Genomic DNA, 25,023 nt, shown 5'->3' with positions numbered 1-25,023 from the left:
AAATAGTTTTGAGAAACTGTTTCCTGATGCCCTTTATTAAAAAGGTTCTGATGTTTTATTTTGTCAGTTTCCTTATTTGTAATGCCAAAGTATGTGTACATTCTTATATTGCGACGTTTTTGAGTTCCTCCCATTTTTCGGTGCCTCAAGAATATGTGCCGTATAAAGAGAATTGATTTAATAAGTAAAAAGGCCATTTTGTAAGACTCTTCAAAAAGAAAGTGTATCCTGTAAGATTACTGCAAGAAAAAGGTTATCAAGCAGGTTTCCTCAAAGAAAAGTTTATCTTGTAAGATTCGTCAACGAAAAAATTGTCTTTTAAGAGTCTTGCAGGAAAAATTATATCTTGCAAAATTCCTGCAAGAAACAGTTTATGTTGCAAGATCTTGCAAGATAATTTTTTTTTCGGTTAGGGTATCTTTGATTCTCTTCAATTCACTGAGAACGCGCGACGGAGTACATCAACCTGCTTTGCAATTCTTGCTATTGTTTTCATCCCAGGTTGAGATTGCTGACCAATATGACCACTGATCAAACCGTTCTTCCATATTCCATCCTATTACAAGATCTTGATCAACATTTGCCGCAGTTAAGTGTGTATCGTGATAATTGCTAACCTAAACTAATAATATTGCGAAACATATTAGTTCCCACACTTATTAAATAGTTCCTATGTGCAAACTATCTATTTCAAATCTTTTCAGATAAGGAAGAATCAACCAAATCGACAAAACGCCGGCTCCAGTGTTGGTTACTTAGATTTATTGTCAATCCCCGTCACTTCGTAGCTCAGACGGTCGAAGACAACAGATGCTTTATCACAAGTCTTGATAGTCAAGTACGAGAAAAGATATATTTGCTGACTCCAAAATGAAGCTCCTGGCTTTTCCGAATCTTAACTTCCTATCGTTTCCTAACGCGAAGATTCAATACCTGTCCGACTACATCCATACGAAAGGCCAGTACGATAAAAAATGTTTATTAGTGGAAATAATCTTTAACGCTTCCTTGTCTTTAACACTATCATCTCAGTAACGGTGAAATTCACCTTAGCTGAGTTGAGCTCGGAGGCGTTTGCTCGATCCTAAAGAACAAAAGTTTGCGAAATAATTTCTCAAGTTCGGTCACCTAGAAAGGCCATCTCAGCAAATACGACTGCCAGAACGTGTTCAATTAAGGGTGCTGTAAGGACTGGCCCTAACACCGGTTCCAGTGTTGGATTCAAAATTTAAATCTTTTTCAATCTTCCTTTTTGATGAGCGTTAAATTAGACTTTCTTTGCCATTGAAATAAACCAACGGTACCAATATTGGTTCCATAGGTCCTATTCCCAAAAATTTGAAAATCTCGTTTAGCCAAATGTACGAGTTTTAGTGACACAGTCTAACACAATCTGCTAATTGTCAAAAAACTGCCAGCCTCAGTGTTATTTTCATCGGTTTCGTTATTAACAGTAACTTACCTAAAACGATAGAACAGAAAATAGTTAGCTCCTCTAAAACCAAAAAGAAATGGACAGAAAGACCCAAAACATTGACAAAAAGTCAGTCTTCCGAGTTTCTCAAGAGAACCTCCTAGCTATCTTTGGTGCGTCTGGCCTACAATGGAACTGCAATGCTTGTGTGCGACAAAACAAACTCAATTTAGTTCTAGAATTGATAAAAAAAACCAACCCAAGCGACAAAAAACGGTGAAAACAAAAACCGAAATGGAAACAAATATAAAAGAAACAGTTAATTATAAGTTTTTTGACCTTGAAAATAAGTTGACAGAAAATGAAACAAAAAATAGGAAAAAATGCCAATTCTGGGTGTCAAACCACAGAATGCCTAAAAAAAGAGCTTGTAAATAAAGGTCCGGGTTTAAATGAAAGCAATGGTTTCAATGTTTTCCCCAGAGCAAAATATTACAAAAGCATTCACAAGATGTGCTAACATACCAGAAGCTGAACTGCAACGCACCTGACTGCTGCAGGAAAAAGACCTTACAGAATAGACAAAACCGATTAATTTGAGCAACTATGCCCAGCATATTATTTCTGTTGATGTTGTTGGGGATTTACAGCTGTGCTGAAGGGTCTAAAGTCCCCGTCATCAAATTAAAATAATGTCCAATAGTTTCTACAGTTTTGACAATCGCAGAACAATTGCGAAGTGCAAATATTTCACTCAGAAAATTTCTTCTCAAAAAAATTCCAGTGTACGTTATATTCGGTTTTTCAGTCCAGATGGTTCCCTTAAGTTTATTAAATTTTTAGGCGGTTTGAAATTCAACAGGTTTTAAAGGTGAATTCGCTGCGCGCTTTCTCTGTTCGAGTTTTCGTCATTTTGAAAATTTCGTTGTTCCTTGTTTCTTTCGTATGTACTTCTGGTAGCTCGATGCCGCTTTTCTCTCCATTCAAAGCTTTTGAAACCAGCAATAGATCGTTAAGCTGGATAAACATTGGTAATGGCAATATGTTTAAAAGTCGAAGCTGGCTTTTGTATTCTGTATCTTTACCACCTGTTATCCATTTGACTACCTTTTTTCGAAACTTTTCCAGAACTTGAATTTCAGTTCGTTCTTCTTGCAGTCAAGCACGTGAAACCATACAGCAATATCGGCAAAATTAAGGACTTATATAATCCCAATTTCACAAACGTGTTTACTTGAGTTGGAACATTTCGCTTAAGCATGTACGGAACTTTATTTGCTTTCTTCATTCTTTCTTCAATATGGTGTTTCCACGATGCATCAGCCGCCACGTGACTACAAAATTCTTTGACAGTCGTGGATTTTGCCAAACCTTTTCCCATCAATTTGTTCTGTTGGTCTCTACCTCTGAAGTTCAGATACGCACACTTGTCTACTGTCTGCTCCGTTTTATTTTGAACTATCCAGTTCTCAGTCCCATGTAGATCATCTTGGACTTCCCAGTAGCTTCTTTGTACAGCCAAAATTTAAAGATAATCAGCGAAGATAAAGGGCTCAGAAAACCAGGACATCTGGAACATCGTTAATAAATATACAGAACAGTATAGTGCCTAGGAGTGACCCCTGTGGTACCCCGCTTGCTATATCGAGTATCTTTGAACTGGTATTGTCCACAGGCACATATTGTCGTCGATCACTCAAGTAGTCGATTAAAATTTCGAGCAAACATCCTCCAACTCCAATGTCAATCAATTTTTGAATTAACTCATAATGTGGTACTTTGTCAAAATCTTTTGAGAAGTCAGTTTAGAAATAAATAATATCTGATTGAGGGTCGTGATCAAGAGCTTCATATATTCTTTTGAGAAACAGAAGCATATTTGTTGGCACAGATCTTCTCCTTACAAAACCATGTTGTCTCTTAGTTAGGAACTTTTGAAAATGATTGTACAAGGCAATGTATGTACATTTTTCCAGAATCTTGCTATCAATGTTCAACAGTGAGACAGGCCGGTAATTTTCAACTTTCTTCGGTCTCCTTTTTTGAAAATTGGTGGTATGGCAGCAACTTTCCAGCTGTCGGGTATTTTCCGCAGCCTCTTTATATTCCTATGGACAGAATGCTTGATGTTGCAGAGATTCTTGCTCGTCTTTTCGTAAAAAACCGGAGGTGTACCGTTCGGGCCTCCGGATTTTGTGGCATCAATATCATTCATTATATTTCTGATTGTATTCTTCGAGATGTCAAAAATTGTATGCGAGGGTTTCTGTACTTTGAAATCTTTCAAATTGAAATTAGTTTTTGGGGAGAACAGGGAGCGAAAAAATTGATTTAACATATTTACTTGTTCGCATCGAAGTGAACTTTGCTTGGCATCATTCATCAAAACTTTGGGCAGGCAGGCAGATTTGTTAAGGCTTTTCAGATGTTTAAAAGTTCTGCCTGTATTTCTCGATCCCAGTAAATTTTCTTGGTACACAACTCTGTCTTCTTCAGCTGCATCAGTGACTTGGTTTTCCCGTTTTAGAACCAACTGTTTTCGGTAAGATGTTGGTTCATTCTCCAATAAAGGTTTCTTTGTCTTCAGCTTATTAATCAAATTTGAAGTACCGCAGGAAATCCAAGGTGGCAGTGATTGTCTATGCCTTGTTCTTTTCGAGAGCTTCAAATCAAAAATTCCGTCAAGATACCTTGTGAATTTTTCGCTCATTTTGTTGATGTTGTTGTAACAAATTGACTGGAAAAGTTTTTCAACAAGATGCTCGTTTCTAGCGTCATATTCAGCATTCCCAAAACTTTTAAAGTTCTGTATAAATGGTTTTGTTTCAGCAACTGGGTTTTCTAAGGATAGACGAATGGCTTCATGGTCAGTTAGATTATAGATAGATGGAAAAGATTTGTCTAATTCAGCGAATAGATGACAATTTTGATAGAAGGAAGTATCCAAGATGTTGTTTCCACATGTCGGGAAGCCGATAATTTTGCGAAACAATTTTTCTTCAAAGATTTTGATGACTTTGTCTTAAGTCTCGTTGGGACTATACAGTGTCTTCCAGTTTGCTTCTGGAAAATTAAGGTCACCACAGATGACAATTGGTTTGTTTTTTGGAATTTTTTTTCAGGAGCAATTGGAAATCCTCTATCGTGTATCGATATGAGCTTGATATGGGTGGATTGAAAAACGCATATAAAAATACTTGAGTGTCATTCAAAGTAATTTTACTCGCTACATATCAGTTGGGTAGAGTGGAATTTATTTTTCGCGATATCAGAGTACTTTTCACAGCAATGAGGGTACCTCCATGCGCATTTCGATCTCCAATTGTGGCCCGATCACTTCTATAAATATTGTAATTGTTAAGAAAGAGTTCGGAGTCACGAATGTTATCGTTCAAACAGGTTTCGCAAATACATAGAACAGTTTAATCTGAGTTAATTACTGCATTTATGAATTTTGATCTTCTTTCGATATTTACTAAGCTTCTTGTATTTTGTTGGAGGATATGGAGAAAGCCTCTATGTCAGTGGGCATTCTGTACATCCAACTGCACTTTGACCCCATCATTGTTAATTTCAAGATTTCGAATTTTCAGTTTCTCCTTAGATACACCTCAGTCAAGCAGCTCCCTTCGTTTTTTTAACATTTGATTTTCTTTCAGTGCGTCATCCTTCATCAACGCTGGCTGCATGTTAATGTTTCTTTCGACCAAATTACTTCTGAAATCTCGATTTTTTGCAAGAGTGATTCTTGTTTCGTGTTCATTTGCAAAGGTTAAAAATACCGCCCTTGGCTTTTTTCTATCATTTCGAAATTTTTCAAGTCTTTGTATTTGCGTGATATGTGCATTCGCACCTATCGAATTGAGCAGATCGTTAACTTCATCGTTTGTTGGGACAAGATTTTCCTCTTTCGTTTCATTAGAATCCTCAGGTAACCCTTGTATTCTTATACATTTTTTGATATTGTGACTTTTCGAGTTTTCATCAGTTTTAACTCCTTCAGGTTTTCTTGTTGTAGTTACAACAGCTACGACAGCAGCATATGTTTTTTCAACTTTGTCACACGTCTTTTTCGTAGCATTCCCAAATTTCCCATCCACTAAATCCGTTAGTCGCCTTTCCATATTCTTCAGTTGTTCCCCCACATCCAAGCTATCGATTTTTTCAGCAACTTTTGCCGGGATTCGACAACGAATAAAGTTATCCCTTTCATTTTGTTCAGCAAAATTATTGCAGAGTAGCACTGCCTTCATACCAAGCTCCTTAATGCCAGTAATTGCAGCTGGAGAAAGAGCTGTACATTCAAGAGTCAGATGCATGTTACAATTACATGCCACACAAGTATAACTCTTTTCGTTTGCGTTAACGTCCATCTTGCAAGTTTTACAATTTTCCCCATTTCGTGTTATTTTTTTTTCTGAGCAAAATCACGGAACTTAATCGCTAGGACTTTCTCAAAAAATAATTTTAACGACTGGTATTTCAGGTTAAAAGTTCTGATACGGAACAAGGAACTTAATCGCTGGGAACTTCGCAGAACTTGAACTGACCTCAAAGTTGATTATTTGTTGGCGGAGTTTTTCTTTTGTTGTTTTTGGGGTTTACTATTCTTCTTTTTGCAAATTCGCTTCAAATCACCGTTGTCTTGTACTATTAAGAAGAGCGTTTTCAATTCGAGAGATGGATCCAAGTGAAGCTTGCTGTACTTTTTCAACACTTTCTTATCCTTTTGTTTTCGGCGAGATAAAAGATTCTTGACAATGTGCAACACTGGTACCTCAGTTTTTTCCAATTTGTTGTAGACGTCAGGAGCGCCTTCTCTGACACAATAAACAATTCCAACTATATCAACCTTTCGCTGTAGACGTTCGATTTCAACTTTTATTTGATCACCGTTGAGGGGTGTTCTATTATCGTTTTTCGGGCTTGTTACCGTGTTTGTGATAATATCGTGCCCCAATACAATTTTGGTATTATTTTCAACGTATCGCAATCGATTTTGAACTATATTGTACTTATCTTTAGCGTTTGGCTGTAGAATGTTTTCCGGTTTCGAGATGACCTTCCCTTTGAGTCGTCTAAGAATGTTATCCCACTTCTCCAGAGAATGATGTTATGAGCTAACTCCAACAATCAACATTACAAAAGGGCAACCACGGTTACACTGACATTCAATTATATCTGAAACTATTTAATAAGACTCGTGTGCGCATCACTGAACAAAAGCTCAAGGAAACTAAATATCTCTTTGAACTAGAAGGACTAAAAGACAGAATCTGAAAATCGATCACCCTATGTCACCAAAAGTAGGACAACATCTGGCAGAAACTGACGCAAACATGACAACCAACTTACAAAACACAAAAAACTGACAATCCTAAAATTCACTAATTACTGTTTTTTGCCCAGACCAGACGCATTGATTTTGAAATTCTATAATACCATTTGACTTCAAAGTCGTCTGCTTTAGTCAAACTCGGGCGTCAGGGGTCCTAAATAAAGCCCTTTTTCTAAGTAACGATAACTTCTTCAGAATTAACCAAACTGAAAACAAAATTGTAAGAAAACCTGGCCGAGTACCCCTAGCAACTAAGAGAAGACTTAAAGCCAAATTTCCGAGCAAATTTTATTCAGGTGACAAACTCTAAATAATCCAGTTATTTCAACCAGGCTGGAAATAAATGAGTTCGTCTTCAGATTTTGGAAATCAGTGAGTCAGGTAATTCGTCCACAAAAAATACGAACAAATGTTAAACTTGGAATAATTCTTAAGCGACAAAAACAAGTAGATGGGTATTCTAAAAATGAATGATTGCTGTGGATAAATTCGAACATAGGAACAAAAAACACGAATAAAAATGCATTAGGCCACAGAATTAATCAGACCATCTTGCTGACTCAATTATCATTACTTTAAAAACATCTGCTTAAACCCACCCCCTCAGCAGCTTTTGCCGGGGTTCGACAACGAATAAAGTTATCCCTTTCATTTTGTTCAGCACAATTATTGCCTTCATAGCAAGCTCTTTAATGCCAGTAATTGCAGCTGGAGAAAGAGCTGTACCTTCAGGAGTCAGATGCATATTACAATTACATGCCACATAAGTATAACTCTTTTCGTTTGAGTTAACGTCCTTCTTGCAAGTTTTACAATTTTCCCCATTTCGTGTTATATTATTTTCTGAGCAAAACCAAGGAACTTAATCGCTAGGAACTTCTCAAAAAAAAAATTTAACGACTGGTACTTCAGGTTAAAAGTCGAAAAGAGAAAATCATTCAATTGGGAAATGAAAATCTCAAATCAGTCAATCTGACCAGAAGATCTGCCAAACTGGAATTTTTGTGCACATCATTTCATTAACTATCGAAATAACTTCGAAAAAGAGAAAAATCTAAACCATTCCTTAGTTAAATGGAGATCAGCAAAAACTTCAACCGTTCCACCAAGCTTTCCAGAGCTTCTCCAATACAATGTTCGAAGAATTATGACCGTTCCTACCTCTGCGGATCAAAATTTAATTAATTTGTTTTCATCGAGGAATATGTTGTCAAATTTGTGAAAAACTTAAAAACTAACGACGCAAATGTTATGGAAGGAATCAATAAAATTTTTGCAAAAAATTGGCGGAAACAACCCTTAGCAAATCCTTGAACCTCTTATCTTTATCTATAAATGCACACTCGTAAGGTTTTGGAAGAGGTGTGAAACAGTTTCAATCGACAAAGACGGCGACAAATCTTCTAGTACTCGGTAAAGACCGACTGAAATATTTGGTATATTTCAAAGTTTTTGAAAAGTTCTTTTCGATAATATCTACAGAGCTCTAAGCGGTCTGGCTGGTGCAAGACTATCAATTGAGATTCACACCTCAAAGATCAACAAACAATTGTCAAGCTTCCTCAACCGAATTCTCTGTCTTTTGCCTCGATTTCTGAAAAACCTGCGATAGAGTGCCAAACTCAAGAATTATTGACAAAGATGCAAATATAAGATTAGGGGGCTCAAGACGTCTTTTTATGATACACAACTATGTACTCACTTGTGCGCTTAAAAAACCAACCTACAGTGTCAAAAATTGGGTCTGAGAAGCAAAGAACCGGTGCTCAAAGTTACTAAATCAGTTGACTGTTCTTTTGTTGGGAGAACCCGTCTCTTTTAGTCGGTCGTAATTGAGAACTTCAGAATCTTAGAACATCTCACACAGGTACTGGGATAGCGCGGTGTGTGGCCCTACCATAGAACCTGTGTGATCTCGGGGTTTTTGGTTTGGAAAACTAGCCACAAAAAGTCCACCAGGTCCCTAAATGTGTGAGCAACCGACGTTCTTTATTCTTCGTCGCACCAGTTTTTAACTCTGATGTGGTAGGGATTTTATTCGCTTGATCTTAATTACCACACTAGAGCTAAACCTATATTATGGTAGCAACCTAAATTACGTGCTAGAATAAGTCTCACTATATGCTCACAATGTTCTTTGCTAATTTCCAAATCTACGTGTTATTTGCTAGAAAAAAATTGATTAGATATAAAGATTAATTAGTAAATAGATAGATATGATAGAGCACAATTAGGGGGTAAATCTTACTTGAAAATATGGTGGGGTATCTAATCTTAATCAAGAAATTGAATCCATCTTACTGCTGGATGTGAACATTACTCTAACTCTATTTTGCTATAAAATTGGCAGACTTACAATCGCTGCTGTATTTCCCTCTTAGCTGAGGAGTAGATGTTTCGCTCTAAGAGCAGTGAGAGGAAGAGAGAGAGAGAGAGAGAGAGAGAGAGAAATTTTTGTTGGAAAATCAAGCGTCTTATGTTTGCGCTGGTTGAGTTCGGTCTGATTTCCTTCAGCAGCAAGCTCTAGGCTCGTGCGTGTTTATAATTGAGTCAACACGACTAAAAAATACCAAGAGTTATGACTAGCTCCGAATCAATTCCTAGGTCATTCGTGGAGCCGACTATTATTCGTCTTTAGTCATATATTTGGTTAAGACTTGCTGCTGAAGAGCGGCCTGGATAGCTTCAGTATCCTTCACTTAAAACGCGTATCAATAGCGGCAGTGAATCAGCCGGTATGGCCTGCTCCATAGTGTATTAAATAATACACAGCAGTATTTGGCTATGAATAATGTATTCATTTACTCAACGCAATTCACGCAGCATAACTCTTTCTTAATATTCCGTCAGTTTAGACTAAGTCTAAAGTGTTCACAAAGTCGACGTTAAATAATTATGCTCCATTTAGTATCGGTATTTGCGGCGGCAATTATCCAATTAGCAATACTACAGCTCACCCCGGTTTAAAGAAGAGAAAAATTGTGCTCTATAGTACAAAATTTACATTAAAAGTAATAAGTGAACAGTGACCATTTTTTTACACAAGAGTTAGAAGGTTGATTGATGAAAAAGACAATAATTACTCGGTTGAAAAATTTAAAACATTAGTATAAAGAGAATAGTTAATACACCAGTTATGAAATTAATAGGATTTAAGAACCAGTTAGTGAGTAAAGAGTAGAAATACTAGGATATATGCTCGTTGGAGAAATTTACAAAAGTTAAGATTATTAAGATTAAAAGACAGCAATGATACTGTGCGACAAAATTAGTAGCCTTTAAATAGAAGATTTACTGAGGCACATACACAAAGTAATAGCAAAAGAGTTTGTTGGTTACAAGTACAGCAAAAGACGAAAATAAGTCTTCACATAAATATTAAGGTGAAAAGAAGTTTACAAAATCAGAATTCTATGTTAATTATTCTTTATAAATTTTAACTCTTTCAGTTCCTTTGCAATGTTTTGATTTGCTTCAATAAGGTCATTTGACTTTTTGATTAGAGTCTTCAGCTGAGAATCTCTAATTTCCAGAGTTTTTGAACAAACAACTAATTTTCTCCTCGTGGCTTCCTTCTCGTCGTCGTTTGTTTTTGCGGAAATTTGGAGAGCGCTCAGTTGGCTCTGAAGGTCTGCCAGCGCGTTCTCCGACTCCCAGAGTTGTCTGCGGAATGTGGAGTTTTCAACCACTAATTCCGTGGTGGAAATTGTTTCGGCCATGCTTGAGTTGTTTTCGGGGAAGGCTGTGAGGTTTGAAAAAGGGACGTGAAACCAGCAGCCTAGCGTCTTGTGGGCGACTTCATATGACCTTTCGTTGGCATTTCGGGAGCGAATTCTCCACAGGTTCATTATTGGTACCAATGAAAAGTCAGGGATCACTGGTAGGGTGTCGGTGGGAACAGTGATCGTCTGGCCGGTAATTTTATTCTTAATCACTGTTTCCTCTGACAGACACCATTGGTTATAATCCATAGTGAGGGAATAATCCAACGATATAACGAATTTTGGATTATTGTCTAATGGACGCATCTCTCTCATCCGTTGGTGTTCCAGCCTTACTTCTTTCAACGGAAAATCTTTTCCCGTGGGAAATCCGTCATCTATGGAACTGTGAAAAAGCTGCACAGGTGCTTGATGAGAGTTGCTTTTCTGTCCAACTGAGGTTCCTTGATGTTGATGGGGCTGATGCTGTTGTCGATGTTGTTGATGTTGTTGTTGATGTTTGGAATTGCCACGTTGACGTGGATGTATCGCTCGGGGTTTTTTGGAGAGTGGTGGAAGATCACTCATCCAGTTTGTGATGGGGTCATACTGCTCCTCTGGCAGTGTGGAGATTGTGTTCTGGTAGGATCTTTTCGACATCTTGTCAAACATAAATATAAATACACTTACAAAGAAATGTTAAAACGAAATCTAGCTGTGCTGAAAAGAAAACAATCGTACTTTTTAACGTACCAACAAAACCATACTCTTAGAGTACAGGAATACAATCACACATTATGTGCATAATCAATTTTTGCGAAGCTCCCACCGGGGTGGAAAGAAAGTAAAGAAAAATTTGAAGAATTTGAAATTTCGAAAACAATTTCCGTTTTTAAAACCGGAATGTCCCATTAATTAAAAAATTATTTGTTTAAAGCTTTGAATCAGATTGTTTCAGTTTTAACTGACTAAAATCGGGTTTCGGACCTCGTGACTCCAAACCGTGCGACGACCTGCGCAGCTGGGTTTTTTGTGTTACAGTTTATACCTGCTAGTGATGAAGGGTCGTTAGATGAGGAGAAGAGGAGGACTTCTATGAGGAGGCCAACAGAGAGGGTGTTGATGAAGGAGAGAAGAATAAGGATTGGGAAGTCAATGGGGTGCATTGTTTAAGAACTTTCCGACCAAACGTCGTGGGGGTTGATCTTCTTCAAACAAACGGGGCAATTATGTTTCTCTCGGGCACAGGGATTACACACAAAATGTCCAAGGTTCTGGTGACATTTATGTGCGGGTGAGTGGAGGAGGTGACACATTTCTTTATTTGGTTGCAGCAAAAACATCGGTAATAAAAACTAAGGGATAGCGTATAAATGTGGCGGAGGCAAAGGGGGCAGTTTGGTTGGGAAGAGTGTTTGAGTAGGTTAGTTCTACAATCAGTGCAAACTAGATGAGGGGGTTAGTCTCCGTCGGAAGGGTGCAATTTTTTCCAGCATGAAGTAATTCCTAAACAAATGGGACATTCATCACGATATTCGACAATAGGGGGGCGTGATGAGTTCTGGAGGGGAAAAACTATTCTGAAGGATAAACAATTTCCCATTTTAAAAATCTCGAGATGGATAAATAGTTTCGTTATTGAAGTTGTTTGGGGGATTTAATTGATCTAATTTCAATAATAGCGATTTTTCTATTTTTGAAAAGAAATTCCAACGGGGTGAAAGGGTGAAATTCCAGTTAGGGTTTTCGTTAAACTTTGTTGGGTATCAATTTTAACATAACAAATTTCTAAGGAAGGGGAGGTATAGTTATCAGTATCTGTAAAGGAACGTTTAATGTCAGTTATTCTGACTAAATGCTGGTTTAAGTGAAAAATCATAATTATATTAATTTATTGGTTTCTGTCGCGATACTTCTAGCACATTTGGACTCGCTTTCGAGGAGGTAAAAGAAATAATTCCAGTAAACTGAAATGGGGTAGACTGAGAGGGTTCATTGTTTCTGGGTTTTGACGTTTTTCAGGTTTACTAATATAAATGCTTGAAGGGAAGATTCGAAGGTTTTCACGAAACTACAAATTTCAGCTAATTCTTGGTTTAAAAGGAAAAACATGATTTAAATTAAGGAACTAGGGTATTTAATTGTTAATTCGGCGTTAGAATAAAAGGATAAGAATAGCGCTATTTCGAGTATCTGGGGGTGACTAATTTTTAAAGTTAGATAGTGATTTAAAATGCTGTGGCGTTGTCGGATGTAAATTATGAAGGAGTTATGGGTGGTGGATAATCCAAGGATAATATATTTTATGTTATTCAATTTAAGGGTAAGGGATCTATTCTGTATATTAATCATTACCAGTTGAAGATGTCAATGGGGATCTGATCTAAATTTTGCTCTGAAAGCATCAAAAAAAAGTCCAATAAGGGGAAAAAGCTGGTATTATTATCGAACCTTCGTCCCAAAAGTCAACAAAATCAAACAAAACTTCTAAGGTGGGGGTTACTTGATAAGAAAAAATGGATAGTAAAAGATCGATTGATTTGATAAGGTCTTACTAGACTGCCTTGGTAGTAAAAGTACATTCAAAACCGTTATTCTCGTGCTGATGGATCTCGAAGTGTTTGCAATGTACTGTGAATACGTTTGGTTCTCTGAAATGTTTAAGAAATAAGGCAAAATTTGTTAAAACGTATAAAATAGCAAATAAAATAATCAGTTCCCGAAGGGACTTTTGAAGATCGAGGTGCATCATTTTATAAATGAAAGTGGATGTTGCTTCCTAAATCGAGTAGACCATATTCACAATCAAGTAAAAATTCCTCAAGAGTATAAATTTTTTCGTGGTCTGAATAAATTAATATGTCTACTAGGTCTGAAAATTTGGGTGCGCTAATTTTTAAATGCACTAAGTTTTCATAAGCAGGTATAAAAGATTAATATAATGTCCATAAAATTCGTGAAACTTAAAAAATAAACCTTTATGGTATTCAGGTACGAAAAGATCATTAAAGTTTTGCATCTCAGATCATAATGCTGAAACAGATAGGTTAGGCTAATAAAAGTTGATTAAATGTAATTATTTAAGTATAAAGAAAACTAATTGAATGATTGAATTATGGGGGAGAAATTGCATTTACTTCTTGCTCAGTAGGAACTTTAGGGTAAAGATGTGGTATTTCTGGCATAGGAGGTGATGCTACTTCAGGGGCAGTGAATGGTGACAATTCAATTTGACTGTTGTCGTGATAGATGTTATGATCTGGTGTATGCTAGAGGTATCGACTTCTGTTTGGTTCATTGTTTGTATTGTTATCAGAGTTTTCATCGTCCTTAGGTGTTTAATAATTTGATGTTACAATGGAAAGTAGAAACAAATTGTACGAGGCTCCTAGTAATGTTTTCCAAAAACCGATAGTGTTTTTCGACAGTTTTTGTATCTCAAAAGCTCTTAAAATAAAAATTACAACATCGATCAAAAACTTGATTAACATGAAACATGCAAACAAAAGTCCGGCTCTTTCTATGTAATAGCCAATTTCTCCAAAGTACTCTTAAAGTGATCAAGGAAAAAAGATGGTGACAACATTGAATCTAGATATAATCGATTATTGAGATCTGCTGCGCGATGGATATCGCGTGACTATTGTCAATATTTGCGTTTTGAAGCACGGTTCGAGAAATCTTTTTCAAAACTGAATTAGATGCAGATTTGTGCAAAATTGTTCTCCAAAAATCTTTTAATTGTTTTGCAGTGTAAATACCTGCACGACGAGAATCATAATCTGGGATTTTTTGAATATAACCAATTTGTTGTGGAGCAAAAACAGCGGTCGGTTTAAAAGGAACTGGCGCCGGCATCAACTGATACCAAGAACTATTATTATCTAAATCAAGTTGAAACAAGTTTTTGAAAGTATCTGTACTGTCTATTTCATTTGCAAATGGAAATGTTTGGCGCGTAACAGGATTAACAAACATAGTTTTTCCGTCATAAAAGATCGGAATACGGTCGTAACAGTGATCAAGTACTTTAAGCGGTGAAATTTTCTTTCGACACGGATATAGAACACCTATAACACCTTCAATTTCTAAAAACATTGAACGATTTCCGGTTAACATGTATCCGGCCAATCTATTGTTTTCGTAAGACAATGCATTGATCATTTGGATTTGAGTGCGTCTGAGCTCGCCCATATTTTGTAAAATAAGGAAGTCAGACTGTTCCAAATCACGATAGACCTTATACATCATGAAAGTAATTTTCATACGCATATGAGCATCATAATCGATAGTGTCTTTTCCAACGTTTTCAAAATTTTTTTTATGATTTCCAAAATGTTGGCTACCAACTAGCTCGTTTTTAGGTGTCTCGTAAAAACCGTTCAACCTTATTTTGTTGTCGGTGCCGACTTGCATTTTGTAATAATTAACATTTTTTTTGAAATCAAGGTTTTTTCCGTATTCATATCAAATCCGCCTGTAGAAAAAACAAATAAATCATCAAAGTTTGTAATAAACAAAGGAGTAGGCTTTCCACAAATATAATTTCTTTCATTATTTATCCTCAGTTTTATGTCTCGCGTGTGGTCTATTTTTTTTGTTGTTTTGCAAACGATAAACATCATTTTGCATGTCGTGCGTACTTATGATGTAGTATTGTGGTGGATCCGGTTCGTTTGTGAACTTTATCATTTTTGCGACTTGAGTGAAAAGTTTTGTAACAATGCAATTTTCTGGCACATCCCTTGAGTAAGCGAAGGGGTCTAGTGATGTTGTTTCACAACCTCCTTCCTTAAATTCGCATGGAGGTTTTAATCCTAACGGGGTAAAAACTGATTTTGTTTCCTCATCAATTTCGAATTCAACTCTTTGCATTTGTGTTTCAAAGGAATAAAATTTTACTTCTCCTGACGAAGAGCAATCTGTGTTATCTTCTAAGTGGTCGTCCTCATTCAGACCACCGTGTTTGTATTGGTGTTTTGAAACTTCATTTGAAATGTCTAACTTATAAGTTCTATCGTACTCTGTTATTGCAATTTTTCCTGTTTTGTTTGCACGTCTGCATTCTTCTGGAGTTACTATGACGTCAGTTGTAAGAGAAATTTGGTCATATGTTAAAGAAGGGTGCGATAAAAATCCACAGTGCCATCTTAAAGCTTGCGATTTTACTCGACACATCGCTGCCTCTACTTTTGTTCTGTATGATCTTTGATACAGTGTCACCGTTGCAGGTGCAACTTTAATACTTTCCGGTTTAATGTTGCATTGAGCGACTTGATTTAAAGCGTACATTTTGCTTTCTTTCATTTTTGAACAGTCATAATGAAAAATTTTAACATAGGGGAAATGTCATCCAACTCATTCCTAACTGAGGGTCTACAAAAAGATACAACAATAAAGACAAAAAAAGTTAAATATTTGTTAAATTTGTTTTTCATAATAACTTTATTTTGTTAGTGATTGACTGAATTTTTGGTTTTTTTAGTGTCAGAAAGCTAAGAATAAGTCTGGAAGAAGTAAGAGAAAAGGCCTTGGAAGTTAATTTTCCGATGAATTGAACCTTTAAAGTAAAGATATAAGGTAAGATTTAAGCAAATCCCGCTTGGTAGCGAGTAGTAAGTTTTTTTCAATCGTCCCGAAATCCGACGATCGATTCGAGATGAACGTTGATCATCCGAGGGAGTTCGGTTTGCTTCTGGTGATTGTACACGGGTTTGGGTTCTAACAGGGCTGACTCTAATGTCAGGTGGATCTGCAAAACGAATACGTGTTTCGGGATATGGAGTAGAACTTCTAGTTCTACTACGACTACGGTTATCAGTTGTTTGTGTGTTGTCTACAAACGTAGTTAAAAAACCTTCTTAAAATCTTGAGTCAGGTTTTGTTATTGTGGTACTGTTATCTTCAAGTGTTTTCTCATGATGAATTTCATTTTGTATGTTATCCGTATTACTTGTAAAATTGTCTACTGGGAAAAATTCAGTTTCAGTGAAGGGTTGTTGAAAGGAAAATTTATCCACTGGCTTATTAACTTTTTCAACTTGTTTATTCATTAAATTTTCGTAGAGCGGTTGGAAGTTTTCATTCCTTAAAACATAGTCAGCAACTAATTCTGAAATTGCGTTTTCGATTGGGAAGTACTCAATTAGATGGTTTCTATGAGCAACTTTTTTGACAGTTTTGTTTGAAACAAGTTCTATTTCGTAATTTACATTTGTCAATTTTTTTTTACTTCATACGGTCCTGATCATAGTTCATGTATCTTTTTGGATTTTCCGTCCTCGAATGTATGATTTTCCATTAACACTATTTGTCCTACGTCTAAAGGCTTACCTTGTTTATGTTTGTTTCTGTTTTGATGTGCTTTGGAGTTAACTTCAAGGCTTCTCTTGTATGCAGTTTTGTAAATTTGTTTGAATTGATTTTCACGAGCCAGCAATGAACTACTTAGTTTTGGTTTTAGTAGTTTATCTATCTGAACGTTGTTGCTACTTTGTTCTGAATGCTTGTGGAGTGGTAAATCTTTGCAAAATTTAGAAAGGGGAATTTGGGGCTTTTGGCCAAAAACGATTTTGTAGTGTTATAATCCTGTACTAGTGTGTGCTGTTGTGTTATGAGCAAACGCGAACTTTGGTGCTAAGTCACTCCAATTACGATTAGCTTGTTCAAAAAAGATTCGGAAATGTGTGCCAAGGTGTTTTTGTTTTGGATCTCAACTTTTCCGTTGGTCCAGGGAGAGTATGCTGTTCTAGGAGCATGCGTAATTCCAAGTTCATGAGTCCAACTTGTGAACTCTTCGTTCATAAAGGCTGATCTTTTATCATACACAAGTTTTTGTGGTATACCAAAAGTAAGAAAAAATTTCTCTTGCTGATGTTGATGAAACTGGGTAAACTTGGATGTAACGAGAAAAGGAATCAATTACTACTAAGCAATGTTTATTTCCGTTCGATGGTGGATTTATTGGACCTTTGTGATCTATAGGTACCGTGTGGAAGGGGAAAGGTACAGTTTCTGTCATTTTTTCAAGTGGTGCTTCGTTTAAGTCTTTGCGCTTTTGTTTATTTTTTTCAGTCTAAACAATTGGCTATTAGGTGAGAAACCCATTTATCTAAACCTGGCCAATAGAAAAAGCGTTTTATGCTTGACAATGTTTTATCTTTTCCAGAGTGTCCAGAAAGCGAATCTTGGTGAGCTAATTCAAAAATTTTTAAGAAGAGGGATAATGGTGCGCATATTTTGATGTTTTGAATATTTGGATATTCAGTTGGTTGTTTAATACATAAAATTTTTCCAATTAGGCAAAGATTTTTCAAAATTATTCAAGTATGTTTTCATGGCTTTTGATTGTCGAAATTTTACGTTTTTCTCATCTTTGTTTACTGATTCAAAAAAATGTCTTACAGTCTGAATAACTGGGCCTTTGAATTGTTCCTGGCTTATTGCTGTTATGTTCAAGTCTATATCTTTAGCAAAACTAGATAATTTCTCAATGAGTTCTTTTAAATCTGAAATTTCGTTGTTTTCACAAATTGGTTTTGCTAGTCGAACACTTGATATTCTATCAAAACTTGCGTTGCTTGCTTCAACCTCTTGCTCAAGTCTCATGTCATCTATTTCTAACTCTGACAGTTCAACAGAATTTAGCAAAGAGTCGTCTTCTGATGTAGAAATTTTTTCAAATTGCTCTTTTTCTTTTTCTAAATTATCATCAAACTCTAAAGACAAATCAGAGTAGTAGTTTGCACTGTCGTCTTGTTCGCTTAAGATTGCCTCTTTTAGTGGGAATTTTTCACGATAGTGGTTTATTGCATTTCCTTTCAAGAAGGATTCTGAGATGTCCGAAGTTGAACAAATTCGATCACTGGGTTTATAGCTTGTCTGAAAAAACTGTTCATTTTCAAAATTCAATTTTTTAACACCCTGAAAAGTTTGTTTTAGAATGGGGTAGCAATTGTTTTTCTGTCCTTTTTCATTGTCATGCAACACGAAGTATTTTTCTTCGTTGCCTGACTCATCGTAAAATTTTATGTCTTTCGGAACTTTTTTGTGTTTCAGTTGATATTTGTCTAAGTCTTTTATCGAGACGTTTCTACTTAGAATGTCTGGAAAGATTAAGTTTTTGCCCTCTGTCCAGATTATTTTCAAATTTTGGAATTGTGCTATGACAAGTTTATAGCGGAAAAATCTATGAGATAATTTTCCTTTACGTCCCCAAAGATACAATAGGGGCTTGTGGTCTGTGTAGAGATACGCTGGACGTGGGGAACCAATTATATAATGCTCATACGTTTGTAGAGCAGAAATTACACCACAAGGTTCTCTAGCTGTTGTACCCATTTTTTGCTCATCTTTTGTGTAAACTCGAGAATTAAACGAAACTATCCGTTTTCCGGTAGGGAATTCTTGGACTAAGATTGAACCCACAACAATTGATGATGCATCTACATGAACATTGAAGGGGTATCTGGTGTCAGGAATTGCTAACACTGTATCTTCACTTATACTGTTGCGTTGCAACACTTATTTTTGTTGATTAGACTTGCTTTAAACGCTTTAAAGACTTAAATGCTTTATGCTTAAGAAGAACTCAAGCTCAAAAGGAAACAAGTGTTGTTGATAAAAATCAGATGAAATTATGATTTCTTAGTTCAAATCACGTGGTAATTTATTGTTGCGTTTGTTGAAGAAGTCATCTTGAATTGAAGTTTTGAAGCTCTCGCAATATGAAGGTCAAAAGGTTGTTAACCACAACATAACCCGGCCTCCTTGAACGAGTTCAATTGAAAAGTAATATTGAAGTCACTTGAGACCTTTGACACAAGACATTTCACAGAAAATTTTTGACGAGGAAATTGTTTTCTGAAAATTGTTTGTTGTTTGCCTTGTTGTCATCTTCGTCGCCGTAGTCGTCATCGTTGTCGTCTTTGTCGTTGTCATCATCATCATGCTCGTGGTCATTATCAACATCATCATCATTGTTGTCGTCATTGTCGTTGATGTCATGAAGGTGAATGATTTACAATTAGCTTTACAGACTTCAAAATATTGCGAATAATGAATGCTGATGATATTGACTTGAATATTGATTGCTCATTGTCTAAGGAACGCTTATCTTCCGGTCTTGTTGTATTGAATTGGGTTGTGCTGCTGACTGGTCAATCATCATCCATTGATTCATCCGCTGTCTTCCATTTGGGTAACTGAGATTCTGGTCTCTCCTTCTCCAATGGAACCAGTCTGCTTACTGGTCGTATGTAGAGTCCTGTTTGCGTTCTAACTTGGACTACTCGTACTATCTTGTCATTTCCGTCGAATATTTTTGTAATCCTTGCCAGTGGCCATAGCATTGGAGGCGTGTTGTCTTCCTTGATGATAACTATGTCATTGATGGCGTGCTGATGTTTGTTATCCTGCCATTTTGGTCGATGTTGAAGTGTTGTCAAGTAGTCCACGGACCACTTTTTCCAAAATTGTCTGACAATGTTGTTGATGCTTTTGAACCTTCTGTTCAGTGTCCGGTTGTCTTCTTGAGATGGCTCCGGCAAAGCTGTCAGTGGGCGTCCAATAAGAAAATGAGCGGGTTTTAGTGCTGAGGGGTCATTGGCATCGCTAGAGGGGGCTGTAAGTGGGCGAGAATTGAGGATGGCCTCAATTTGAGTGATCAGGGTTGTGAAATTCTCAAAAGACATCTTTGTTGTCCCCACAGTCCTGTAAAAATGTCTCTTCATGGATTTTATTGCGGCTTCCCAGAGACCTCCAAAATGAGGCGTCCGTGGAGGAATTGTCAACCAGTTTATCTGATGTCCTGTAGGGAAGGCATCTACCAGTTCCTTGAATTCTCTGTCCATTAATAATTTACGAAACTCAATTTCTCCCCGAGTTCCAATGAAAGTCCTTGAGTTGTCACTATAAATATTTTCGGGCAGTCCACGTCGTGCTGTAAAACGTTTTATGGCGTGCAGACAGTCCTCCTTGGTCAACATTGTCACTGTTTCCATATGGACGGCCTTTGTGCTGAAACATACAAAAAGGGCAACATACGTTTTCTGCAATTTTCCGCTGCTGTCTTTTATGCTGAAAGGTCCACAGTAGTCCAAACCAGTGTGGGTGAAAGCAAATGATGAAACAACACGTTCTGTTGGCAGATCTCCCATTTGAGGCTGAAGAATCCTGGCGTCGTGGCGAATGCAGGGCTTGCAGTTGTAAATAATTTTTTTAACAGCTGATAGTCCTCCGGGAATCCAAACTGTTTGTCGAAGATAAAACAATGTTAACTGTGGGCCTCCATGTAAATTCCTTGCATGAGCTTCCCGAATCAGGAGCACTGTGATTGGAGAATCTTTGGGAATAAGGACAGGAAACTTCTTGTCTATGTTGTATGGCGAATTTGCTAGTCGTCCGCCCACGCGAACAACTTTATTGTCTGGGTCGTAGAAGGGAGAAAGTTTGAAAAGTCGTCCTCTTTTTGGCAAAATCTTTATTCTTCGTTTTGTGGTACTGTTGATCAATTCTTCTTCACTTGTACCTACTTGTTGCTGCAAATCGTTGAATCTTGTTGGTTTATCTGAAATACCTAATTGAGCTGTACAAAGCTTACCTACCTGAACCTTACCAATCTTGCCTACCTCAACCCTACCACCCTTACCTACCTCAGCAACCTTACTTACCTCACCTTGACCAACCTTACCTACCTTAACCTTACCAACCTCAACCTTACCTACCTCAACCTCACCAACTTTACCTACCTCAACCTTACCAAGGGGTTTATGACAATACACATTCTCCGGAATGTTGTTACCTTTCCCTTCTGTCATTGATGAAGATGATTGACTAACAATGGCATCAAACTCTTGCAAGTAAAGTTTTTGAATCAGGCTGTATATGGCAATCCGTCCAAGGTAAAGATCTGAAGAGCTGAGTTGAAGTGACTGAAATTCAGATGCTATTGCAGCTTCCGACTTTTTCTGTTGACATCTTTTTGATGATAGGTTCCTCTTCTGTGAGTAGCATTTGGTATCGGATTTTGTTGGATCTGTTCTGCTGGCAATGGTTTTCTGGCTTTGTTGTTTGGCCTTCTGAATGAATTTCTTGACATAACAAAAAATTCGAACCAGTTTTCCAAATGAGGATGTTCGATGAATTAGCTGAACTATTGAGTTGTTCTCCTGAGTAACAACCATTGTTGTTTGCTTCAGTGTTTCTCCTTGCACTTCGTTGTTCACTGCATGCTGATGTTCTTCAATTGATTCTGACTTCGGCCAATAATCTTCGCTTTTTTCTAGCCAGCTGGGTCCATTCCACCAAAGGCTGTGTTTGGCTAGGTTTGCGGCTGAGATTCCTCGTGATGCGCAATTCCGTACGTGACACGTGTCATCCTAAATGTCTTTATATCTGTTGAGTTCGGTTCCTTCCAAAGTAGTCGATGATAGTCCTTATCTTCGGTATCCAGTTGCACTTGTCTGTACATTTTTGCAATGTCTGCTGAAAGGGCTACAGGATACATACGGAAACGGATCAGGATGCTGAATAGATCTTTCTGGATCTTGGGTCCCACCATCAGTCTATCGTTCAAAAAAATTCCACTGGTAGTCTTTGCTGAACCATCAAAGACTACACGCAGCTTTGTAGTTGTACTTGAGTCCTTGAACACACAGTGATGGCTGAGATAATAGCTTTTCTCTATTGGCAGTAGCATCTCCTTTGCTGGTACTTCTTCCATGTGTCCTAGTTTAATAAACTCATTGATGAACTCGTTGTATCTTCTGTACAGATCAGGCTGTTTTTGAAGTCTATGAAGGAGACTTCTAAGTCTTCGTTGTGCTTGCTGCTGGGAATCCCCCAGTTCTCCAATTTCGTTCTTAAACGGCAGTTTTACGATGAACCTTCCTTCAGGGCTTCTTCGTGTGGTTGACTTGAAGTGTTCTTCACATCTTCTTTCTTCGTCGGTCAGATGTTTAGTTGCAGGCACTTCCTCGATTTCCCAAAAACGCTGCAAACTGTCTTCAAATGATGACACAAAGTAGGTTTGCAAACTGGAAGAATTGGAAGTTTGCACGTTTTCGCGTCCAATTACTAACCAACCGAATACTGAGAGCCGATAAGTAACGGGGATGTTTGGTTCTTTCAGTCTGTTGTTTCCAACCATCAAGTCCTCGTAGTGTCCAGCTCCAATGATCAGATCAACTTGGGCGGGCTTGTTAAAGTCGGGATCAGCCAACTGTAGTTCCTTTACTGTCTCCCAATTGTCTGTGTTGATGTACCGAGAAGGTAAATCGTTTGTCATTTTCGTTAAAACTGACGCGTCAATGATAATTGGTGCTTTGTTTTTTGGTTGAAGGCAAAGGTCAACAAATCCGCGATTAGTTGAGACTTCATTTCCTCCGAGTCCAAAAACACGAGTATTGTTCCTCTTTCTCTTTAGCTGAAGTCTTTGTACTGCAGCATCAGTTACAAGATTATTCTGAGATGCAGAGTCCAGAATTGCTCGCAAATATACTATTTCTATTTATATATATATACTATTTTGAACATTAACAGGAACAATTGCTGTCTGAAGAAAAATTTCCTGTGTCTTGTCTTCATGGGTGAGAGCTGCTGTTATCTTTTGATCGATAGTTATTTGTTCTGCATTACTGCAGGAGGCTCCAGATGAAACCTTCTCCTGATCTCTTGCGTTGGCTTTGCGGCTGTTTCCAAACGAGTTTTTCAATTGATTTACTTGATGCGCATCTTCTCGATGCAACAACGTGTGATGCTTTTGTCCACATTGGCGGCACGAAGAACCATCGCAACTCTCTGCTCGGTGTCCTGGTCTTAGACAATTGAAACAAGGTCCTTTGACTTTGATCAGCTGGGCTCGCTCCTTGACACCTAAACCTTTGAACTTACCACATTTGAAAATTCTGTGTTCCTCTTCACAACATTCGCATTGCTGATTCGTTGTCGTAACATGAGTGTGAAGTTGTCTCTGTGGATGATTTTGTTGCGTATGCGATCGTTTTTCGTATTTGATGAACTGTTGCTTGGTGCTGCTGACTCCAACGCCTGAACACGTTCCTCCAGGAATGTCTTTAGTTCCTGATAGGTCTGTAGTTCTTTCCCCTTTGAAGAAAGCTCCCAAAACTTTCGTGTTTCGGTGGGCAGTTTTTCTGCAATCAAGTAGACAAAAAAGGGGTCCTGATGCTCAACTGGTTGTCCCATGTTCCGAAGAGAAAGTCTGTGCTCCTCCATTGTGTCGACAAGTTTTCGTAATTCCCGTGTGTTTTTGTGTGAAACTGGTTGATATGAGACAATTCCATGGATGTGGGCTCGAAGTATCAATCTCCTGTTGTCGTATCGGTTCTGCAAAATTTCCATTGCAACATCGAAGTTGTCGTCGGTGACTGTGATTGAAGTTAACATCTTCATCTATCTGCTGCAGTCGAATAAGGTCGTCTTCATTGATAAGTGTGAATGGTTTGTTCATTATGCCGTCTGCTTCATTGTAGAGTTTCGTTGCAACTCCTCTCTGAGCCCCACGCGACTTTCGAAGAAGTTCTAGATTTTCTGGCATGTTTCTGATATGCTGTTGTCTCACTGTTCCTTGCTTTGTTCTTGATGCTGTTCTTTAGTTGTATTCTTTGGCTTTATTCTTTATCTTTATCTGTTGTTGTAAATCTTTTGTGGCTAAAAGCTCAGAAACAAGTTAAAACAGCGTGAAAGTTGTAAATATAGGGTTGTATCTATCCCCCCGCAAAAGCGCGGCCAATTTTTACGCGCAAATTTAGTCTTAGTACTTCAGGGGGCAAAATAAGCTAACAAAAACCGTGTTCTCGGTGAGAACTAGAGAGAGAGAGAGAGATTGACTTCCCCTGAAGTTTTTCAAAAAAAAGTATGCAGAATCTTGAGTATACAGTTACCCCACTAGATATCCTCTACCGGGTCTCTCGTTTAGGTTAATCAACCTAGTTATACAAGTTAATCAACTTGAATAACATGTGGGGGAATGATGGTATCTAGTGGGGGGTCCGCTTTTCAATTTCCCTTTAAGTTTCCCCTTTTAAGGTTATCAACAAATTTTTGAGAGAGTGAATGCTTTGGGTGCTTAATGCTTCGACTATTTTATCCTTAACCTATTTTTCGGCAGACCATTAAATGTTGCGTTGCAACACTTATTTTTGTTGATTAGACTTGCTTTAAACGCTTTAAAGATTTAAATGCTTTATGCTTAAGAAGAACTCAAGCTCAAAAGGAAACAAGTGTTGTTGATAAAATCAGATGAAATTATGATTTCTTAGTTCAAATCACGTGGTAATTTATTGTTGCGTTTGTTGAAGAAGTCATCTTGAATTGAAGTTTTGAAGCTCTCGCAATATGAAGGTCAAAAGGTTGTTAACCACAACATATTATTTTCTATTAAAACCAGGTTTGGCAACCCAGACTAATTGAAATACTAGAGAAAAAAATATTTTTTTATCAATAGTTGATAGAAGTACGGCTGAGAATTGCAGATGACCTTATACACAATAATCTATAACCTTTTTCATTTTCTTAGGGAGTCTCATAAGATACATAAGGTTTTTATTCCT

The 25,023-nt window shown here is 37.4% G+C and overlaps 1 protein-coding gene across 1 annotated transcript; it reads right to left on the bottom strand.

Annotated features, from left to right (window-relative positions):
• Positions 1–19,611: 19,611 nt before the first annotated feature.
• Positions 19,612–21,636, bottom strand: LOC142350412 (uncharacterized). Its single transcript, XM_075402259.1, has 2 exons — positions 21,213–21,636; positions 19,612–21,020 (listed from the first exon to the last, which is right to left on the bottom strand). The coding sequence occupies exons 1-2, from the start codon at positions 21,634–21,636 to the stop codon at positions 19,612–19,614; spliced, it is 1,833 nt and encodes a 610-aa protein (XP_075258374.1).
• Between the last annotated feature and the right edge of the window lie 3,387 nt (positions 21,637–25,023).

Source organism: Convolutriloba macropyga, chromosome 12 (assembly GCF_964194025.1).
Source record: "Convolutriloba macropyga chromosome 12, txConMacr16.3, whole genome shotgun sequence".
Taxonomy (NCBI): domain Eukaryota; kingdom Metazoa; phylum Xenacoelomorpha; order Acoela; family Convolutidae; genus Convolutriloba; species Convolutriloba macropyga.
This window is presented reverse-complemented; position numbering and strand designations above follow the sequence as displayed.